The sequence below is a fragment of the Equus quagga genome, chromosome 20, assembly GCF_021613505.1.
Source record: "Equus quagga isolate Etosha38 chromosome 20, UCLA_HA_Equagga_1.0, whole genome shotgun sequence".
Classification (NCBI taxonomy): domain Eukaryota; kingdom Metazoa; phylum Chordata; class Mammalia; order Perissodactyla; family Equidae; genus Equus; species Equus quagga.
The window spans coordinates 18,077,772-18,086,511 of NC_060286.1; the positions used below are offsets into that span (position 1 = coordinate 18,077,772).

At 48.3% G+C, this 8,740-nt stretch overlaps 1 protein-coding gene across 1 annotated transcript in view; it reads left to right on the forward strand.

The window, feature by feature from the left end:
* Positions 1-7,089, forward strand: part of ACOT4 (acyl-CoA thioesterase 4) — a 23,551-nt gene extending 16,462 nt beyond the window's left edge. Inside the window, exons 2-4 of the mRNA XM_046647908.1 lie at positions 2,392-2,608; positions 3,531-3,733; positions 4,837-7,089. Of these exons, the coding sequence (XP_046503864.1) occupies positions 2,392-2,608; positions 3,531-3,733; positions 4,837-5,442 (1,026 nt within the window). The 3' untranslated portion in view covers positions 5,443-7,089. The remainder of the gene's footprint in view (positions 1-2,391; positions 2,609-3,530; positions 3,734-4,836) is intronic.
* The last annotated feature ends 1,651 nt before the right edge of the window (positions 7,090-8,740 follow it).

Genomic DNA, 8,740 nt, shown 5'->3' on the forward strand with positions numbered 1-8,740 from the left:
GTATGTGAGCCATCTCTTTACAAGACAAAGGAAAGAACATGTAAAAAGTTAAAATGGTATCAGTGCAGGTGGGGTCTGGTCATTGGGTGTTCCCACAACTTTTAGATAAGAATCAAATCGGATTAAGTAAAGGCCAGAAGCCACCAGCCTAAATCAGTTACATGAGGTTGCCAGACAGTAACCAATTTAAGTTCTTGCCTTTGGCATTGATTAAGAGTTTCTAGAGACAAGGTCATCTCCCTTCTTCCTGGTGCAGAGGGGGAGGCATGGAGATTTCCTTCACAAATGCAAATGTCTCTCAAAGGGCAAGCAAACTCTGCTCCTGGGAGCCTGCTTCTCATCTGTAGTTTTAAAATTAACCAGCCTAAAATCCTCATCAGAACGAAAAAGGCTTTATTGCGGGGTGATCAAGCAAGCAGACAGAGGCAAAGCTCTCAAATCTGTCCCCTCAAGTGGCTTGTGGGATATTTATCGGGGCATAAGGAGTAGGAAGGTGTTGGGAGCTGAGAGAGGGCAAGAGGAACTTTCAAGAGTGCTCTGGGCAGCTGTGACTGTCTTTCATGTTTCTTTCTGGGTCCCATGTGTAAATTCCGGGCCTCCCATGAATTACATGTGGTGGATTTTTGGCCTGTGATGTCAAAAGTTCACTGATGGGTCATTCTGGTCCCTTAATGTGCCTGCACAATGTATGGTGGAAGGAGGTCGTTAGCAAGTTATTTCCTTATGTGCAGTGTCCGTGTTTTTCTGCAAGACAAGCTCAGAAATGTTGGTTAATTTGTTTCTTTCTTTAACTTTGTGGGTGTGATCCCTGTGGCTTGAAACAATTCTATCCATACCCCGTCTACCCCTGGAAACTTATTTTTTCCCCGTACTTTCAGAGCTTTCTCTTCACTTTCTACAATTCCAGGTCCTTCCTCATAGGAATCTTTAAAGGAATCTGTTATCCTTTATTTTTTTTTTAATTTTTTTTAAGATTTTATTTTTTCCTTTTTCTCCCCAAAGCCCCCCGGTACATAGTTGTATATTCTTTGTTGTGGGTCCTTCTAGTTGTGGCATGTGGGACGCTGCCTCAGCGTGGTTTGATGAGCAGTGTCATGTCCGCGCCCAGGATTCGAACCAACGAAACACTGGGCCGCCTGCAGCGGAGCGCGCGAACTTAACCGCTCGGCCACGGGGCCAGACCCTGTTATCCTTTTGTCTCTGCCACATAGATCTTCCATATACTGTGTCCACTTTCCCTTTATTTTCTCCTGATCAGAAAGTGTGCGTGACTTTGGGTCTTTGAGCATTCCTCCTTCTGCTGCAAGATGCCTGAGTACAAACCCCATGTGCTCGGGTCTGTGGTGTCTCAATCCACTAACGCCTATGAACTGTTGGCGACCCTGGGGGGTGATAACTACACCCAACGGTATCAATGACTTTCACAAACAATGCAGAGAAAAGGAGAAAAACATCAGAGAAGACACACTGAAGGATTCATTCCCATAAAACACAGAGTCACGAAAAACTAACCCGTTTTCCTGGAATCAGGACGGATTAACTTTGGGGAAAGGGGAAGTGCCCGGAGCAAGAATGAGGGTGGCTTCTGGACTGCAGGTAATGATATTTTTGGATCCCTGTGATTGGTTATGCAAGCACGCTCAGGTTGAAAAATTTCATTGAACTGTACACTTAGGATATGTGCCCTTCTTAGTATGTATATGATAATTCACTAAAAATTAAAAGAATAAAAAGTTGCCTTTTTCTACGGAGAAGCAGCAATTCTTGGAATTCTACCTACACTCATTCTGCTCTGGTTGCACTACTAATGATTACCCAACACGCTCCACTCCAATAAGTGAGAGCGCTCACAGGCAGAGAAGCTTCCAGAGGGCGGGCTCGGCGCCACAGCCAGAAGCTGAGGACGCCCCTGCGCGCCCGCCCGGGGCCAGGAGACCCGCAGGGAGACTTCACCACAGAGGAACCCGGGCGCGGGGTCCGCGGGTCTAGGCGCCCACACGCCTCCAGGGGCGGCTCAGCCACCGACCGCTCCCGCGCGAGGGGGCGCCTGACCCGCCGGCCTCCCGGCGCGCTCCCCACGGCCTAGGACTCCACTCCGACCGCGGCCCGCGTCTCTCAGTTCGCTCCAGACGGCGGCAGCGCGCGGCCAGGATGGCAGCGACGGTGACCGTGGAGCCCGCGGGCCGCTGCCTCTGGGACGAGCCCGTGCGCATCGCCGTGCGCGGCCTGGCCCCGGGGCAGCCGGTCACGCTGCGCGCGTCCCTGCGCGACGAGAAGGGCGCGCTCTTCCGGGCCCACGCGCGCTACCGCGCCGACGCCACGGGCCAGCTGGACCTGGAGCGCGCGCCCGCGCTGGGCGGCAGCTTCGCGGGGCTCGAGCCCATGGGGCTCCTCTGGGCCCTGGAGCCCGACAAGCCGTTATGGCGCTTTCTGAAGCGGGACGTGCAGGCGCCGTTCGCCGTGCAGCTGGAGGTGCTCGACGGCCACGAGCCCGACCCCGGGCGGCTGCTGGGCCAGGCGGTGCACGAGCGCGCCTTCCTGGGGCCCGGGGTGCGGCGGAAGCCGGTGCGCGCGGGCCGGGTGCGCGGCACGCTCTTCCTGCCGCCAGGTGAGCCCGCGCCGCGGGGGGCGTGCGAGCCGGTGGCCTGGGCCCCCAGGCGTTTCTGCTCCTCCTGCTTCAGGGGGCTCTAGCTGGGGAGCAAGATCAGAAGAGCTGACGTTGACTCAGTCAGTGGCTGCCCAACCGAAATACAGAGAGGATCTGGATATGTTAGTGTCTGTGCTGTGCGTTTGCATTATCTCAGCTAATCTCTATAAATACTGTTATTCTGCAGATTGAAAAAAAGGATCAGGGTCAGTAGGTACGTTGTCTACTTCGCTATTGATAACCACCCTACAGATCTCGACGGGCATCAGCCCGACCGCTCAAGGAAGCTGTTCCCGTCGCCCTTCTCTAGTGTGCGGGGTCCACGGGGCCCCTTCTGCGCTCCTTCATGTTCCTCTCCCACAGCTCCCACTTCAGACTCCACTGCCTTCCTCACCTAAAGCCATCTCTGGGTGTTTCTTTTTCTTGCCTCTCACTAAATAAGCATCTGAATATCAGTACCCCAAAAAAGCAAAGGGTTAACGCAACACCTCATAAAGCTTTGTTTCATGATTCTTAGTTCTGCGTCCACTCCCCTAGCAGAACACTGTGAATCATCACTGTCTGAAAAGTGAAATTCCTCCTTCTGTGATGTAGTCATGAAGGAAAGACCTTGTTGCTCTGCCTTCCACCCAAGGATTCTTGGAACCCTGCAGATCATTTGTCACAGAATCTTATGGGGGGTAAGCTCATCACTGAGAAGGTACCTCGTAGGTTTTCCTGTCCCCGGGGAGCTTGTCTTCCTTTTCAATGGTGACTCAGGGAGCTGTTTCCTCTCCTTTGCTTCACAGGAACCCACTAAATAATTTAGAAAGAAAGATCTCTGAAAGGAAAGCAGGTGCTGTAAATGGTGTAATGCTTCCCTTTACGCTATTCCCTGCTCTAGGACCTGGCCCTTTCCCAGGGGTCATTGACATCTTTGGTGTTGGAGGGGGCCTGCTGGAGTATCGAGCCAGCCTTCTGGCCAGTCATGGCTTTGCCACGTTGGCTCTGGCTTATTATGACTTTGACGATCTCCCCACGAGACTGGACAGCATACACCTGGACTACTTTGAAGAAGCCGTGAGCTACATGCTGCAGCACGCCCAGGTTCTCCTGATGTTCTTTCCTGTATCATGCCCTCTAGAAGGATCTCCAGAGGGTGTCGCTTTGCCCTCGCCTGTGCCAGGTGCACTGAGGCTGCTCTGCTCTTCTTTCAGAGAGCTTTCTTTTGGAGACTTCCTTGGCTTTTGGGGCCTCTTTCTACTTTCTCTGTCAGATGGATTAATAATGCCTAATTAATAATAAAATTCATCAGATTTTATTTAAAGGAATTATTTAGTGATATTAAAATTCCTTTTGTTATGTGCATGGGGCTTCTTATTTATTGAATCTGCATGCTTGTTTTTTCTCTTTAATTTGCTGATAATCAGAGTATGTTCAGATTGATCAGACAGAACTTCCCACCCAATTCAGAAGATAAGAGGGGCTGGCCTGGTTGCGCAGTGGTTAAGTTCTCACGTACCGCTTTGGCTGCGCTGGTTCAAATCCCGAGTGTGGACAAACCCACCGCTTGTCAAGCCAGGCTGTGGCAGGCATTGCACATATAAAGTAGAGTAACATGGGCACAGATGTTAGCTCAGAGCCAGTCTTCCTCAGCAAAAAGAGGAGGATTGGCAGCAGATGTTAGCTCAGGGCTAATCTTCCTCAAAAAAAATTTTTTTTAATTAAAAAAATAAATAAGAATTAGATTAAAAGAAGATAAGAATTACTTAATTGGACTCTGAAGTTTTACTTTGTTTCTATAAAGTTAATCATTTGCCCATATATTTAGATGGGGCCTGATGAATGATTCACTACTTGGAACAGAACTTGGTTCCTCAGTTGGATACCCAGCCACACTGAGACTTTGATCATGCCCACCTGAATGAGGCCCTGAACTTGACACGCTTCATGACTCAGCGTTCTCTAGTGGATGATTCTCTAAAACCTTTGTAACCAATTCCCAGCTTTTCAGTGAGTTTCAGATTTGTTTGCCACGTGTCCAGCCAGATAGTCTTTAGGTGGGAAGAAACTGCTCTATCGGCTCAGGTTGATCCTCTTGTGGCTCATTCACAGATTCAAGTTAGCAGCATCTCCACTTACATTTGGACAAATATTTTTCTGTTGTGTAGGTTCTTGACCCTTGACTTTTCTCTCTTCTTTTCTTCCAGGTTAAAGGCCCAGGCATTGGGCTTCTGGGCATTTCTTTAGGGGCAGATATTTGTCTCTCCATGGCCTCATTTTTGAAGAACATCTCAGCCACAGTTTCCATCAATGGATCAGGCGTCAGTGGGAGCGCAGACATACACTACAAGCAGACTTGCCTCCCACGATTGGGCTATGATCTGAGGAGAATCAAGGTAGCTTTCTCAGGCCTCCTGGATATTGTGGATATGCGGAATGATGTTGTAGGGGGGTGTGAAGACCCCAGCATGATTCCAATAGACAAGGCCCAGGGGCCCATCCTCTTCATCGTTGGTCTGGATGACCATAACTGGAGGAGTGAGTTCTATGCCCAGCTAGCCTCTGATCGCTTACAGGCCCATGGAAAGGAAAAACCCCAGATCATCTCTTACCCTGGCGCTGGGCATAACATCGAGCCTCCTTACTTCCCCCTGTGCCCAGCTTCCCTGCACAAACTTGTGGACAAACCTGTGCTCTGGGGTGGGGAGCCCAGGGCTCATTCTAAGGCCCAGGTAGATGCTTGGAAGCAGATTCTAACCTTCTTCTGCAAACATCTTGGAGGGACCCAGAAGAGAGCTTCCCCCAAATTGTAATGCACTGGTCTGTTGTAGGCATGAGAGATTCAAGGTCACATTCTACTGTGTAATGATTCGAATGTGAATCAGTTTTTGCCTGTATAACATTAAACTCGTGTCAATATTAATGATGGATTTAGGTAACTTTTTTGAATGTTGTGTTTTCATTAGTTTTACTAATGTGACACATGCCTGTTGTAGAAGATTCAGTTAGAGCTATAAACACAAAAAGTAAAAAGCATCCCTGCTGTTAAAATCTGTGTTTCTTCCAGATTCTTTTACTTAACACTTTCAGCCATAGGTGAAATTTAAGGCTGAACAAATACTGGGTTACTTTTCCATCACTGGGAGAGAATGGCCATCCAGTGTTGCTACTGGTTCAGCTCCTGGCAGCAGGGTAGACTTGGGGTTGGCCAAAAGTATGCAGAGACGTATTGCTATAAGGGAAGCCAGACTTCTCTTTCCTCATGGAGATCAGAGAAGAATCCTTTGGAAGTGGAAGTTGGGGTAAAGAAGGAGGCATCTGTCTCTGGAATAGTTAAGCCTAAACTCTGTTCCAAGAGTGAGTAACTGTGACCTATTTTCCTTCTTGCTCCTGGATGTAAGGATACGCTTTGGAAAGTCATAGTGTGATGTTCTTTGAGACATCATTCCTCACTTGCCTTGACATCAGGGCGACAAAGCATTGTGTAATTGTATTTGAAGAGATAATAGCTAATTTTCCAAACCTGTCAAAGACATCGAGAAACATATTCAAGAAGCACAATGTCTTTGTCAGCTCAGGCTGCTATAACAAAATATAGACTGGGTGGTTTAAACACTAGACATTCATTTCTCACAGTTCTGGAAGCTGGGAAGGCCAAGACCAGGTTCCAAGGGATTCAGTTCTCCTCACATGGGGGAGAAAGAAAGAGCTGTGGTATGTTTCCCTTTTTTGTAAGGACACTAATTGATGGAGGCCTCACTCTCATGACCTCCTTTCAACCTAATTACCTCCCAAAGGCGCCACTTTGAAATACCATCTCACTGAGGGCCAGCACTTCACCGTAGGAACTGGGTGGGAGGGACACAACCAGTCAGTCCATAAAAACTATAAGCCTCAAGCAAGAGAAATATAAAGAAACCAACACTTAACACATCACAGAAATATCGTTTGTGGCAGTTTTATAAAATAGCCATAAATTCTTTGATGTTTCTCCCAACAACAAGTGGGAGATCCTTGTCCCTTCCCCTCACATCTGAATGGGCTTCTGAGTGCTTCAGTCAGTAGAGTAGAGCAGAACTGATGCTATGTGGCTTCAGAGGACAGGTCATCAAAGGCCATGAAGATCGCACCTTGCTTCCTGGGAACACTTGCTCTTGGAGCCCTGAACCACCATGTAAGAAGTTTCACTGCTTTGAAGGTGTAATGCTGGGACGAAGCCCGAAACACACGGAGAGGCCACTGGTAGGCACTTGCTGTGAGAGTCCCAAGTGAGCTCAGCCTTGAGTCATCTCCACCCTGGTGCTGAGTATGTGAGTGAAAAAACCTCCTGATGATTCTCGCCACAGCCATTTGAATCTTCCCAGCAAAGGCTTCAGATATCCTAAAGCAGAGAAGAGTTGTCCCTGTCAATCCTTGTCCAAAGTGTGGATTTGTGAGCCAAATAAATGACTGTTGTTTGATAGGAGTATGTTTTGAGGTGTGTTGCATTATCTGTTGCTGGGCAAGAAACCACCCCAAAGCACTGGCTTAAAACAATAACCATTCATTTTCCTCAAGCATCTGCAAGTTGGGCGGGACTCAGTAGGAATGGCTCACCTCTGTTCCAAGTGTCATTGGCTGGGGCATCTGCTGGTGGCTGGGGGATCTACTTTCAAGATGATCACTCCCATGGCAGGGAGGGTGGTACTGGCTGTCAGCTGGGAACTCAGGCAGGGTACACATTGGGGGGGGGGGGGTCTCAGTTTCTCTCCACATGGGCCTTTTCACTGGTTACCAAGGCTGGGTTCCAACACTGATCATCCCGAAAGAGCAAGGCCGAATTCCATGGCATTCTTTTGACCTAGTCTTGGAAGCTACATAGCATCACACTTGCCACAGTCAGTTGGTCAAGACAGGCACAACGATCCACCCAAGTTCAAGGAGAACATAGAGTCTGCCTCTTGAAAGGTGCAACTTCTAGAAGTCCCTATGGAATGAGAAACCTTGTAACCATCTCTGGAAAATCTGCCTTCCTGCTAGAAGGGAGATCCTTCCTCCCACATGTAAAATATACCCGTCACTCTTCCAAGGCCCACCGAAGGTCTGATTCCACTCTAGCTTCACGCTCAGGCTCAAGTGCCAGATTGCATCATCTACATCAGATCCAGGTACAGATGAGGCTCCTCAGGTACAGTCTTGGGTCTAGTTCCTTGAGAATCATTCTTCTCAATCTGCAGACCCATGAACTGAAGAGACAGGTTACCTAGCCTCATATACACACATCCAGAAAACAGTGGTGGGAAAGGGAAAAGAGAACTCAGACCTTCCTGTTCAGAAATGGGGAAAATGAGACGCATAAAACAGTCACTGGCCCCTAGCAACTTTGAAATCCCTCTAAGAACTTGTTGCTGGTTAGCTCACTTGTGCTACGTTTACTCTCTCTGTGTTGTTCTCTGAGGCTCTTAGTCCACCCTCTGGGTTGAAACCTTTTTTTCCGTAAGAAAACTAAATTAGCAACTAAAAGCCTCCTCAGTCTGCTCCCTGGATAACAAGATCCTGAATCCAAAGGCCTCTTTTTCTTTTGTACTCTCTCTTAGTTCAAGCTCGCGCTGCTTGCACCAGAACAATTCTCTTAAGAATTATGTGTGTTCTAAAAATCTCAGTGGAGTTCACTCCATTAGACAAAATACACCACTACAAATCTGTTTGAGATAAGAACCTTTCTCCCTTGGGCTCCCTGAGAGGATGCTGCAAGACAACACCCTTCAGATTCCCAGAAGCTCTATCATTTGATAGACAGGATTTGTCAGGCTCACCTTAAAATCTCTAGAGGCCCTTTTTTCAGTCTGAAACGTTGTATGAGTCACTACCTTGAATCTTTCTGAGATCTTTGCAAAAGGCTCTCCCACACACCCTCCCTGGATTTGACTTTGGTCTGAGGTCCTTTCTTTTTCTTTTTTATTTAAAGATTTTATTTTTTTTCCTTTTTCTCCCCAAAGCCCCCTGGTACATAGTTGTATATTCTTCGTTGTGGGTCCTTCTAGTTGTGGCATGTGGGACGCTGCCTCAGCGTGGTTTGATGAGCAATGCCATGCCCGCCAGGATTCGAACCAACAAAACACTGGGCTGCCT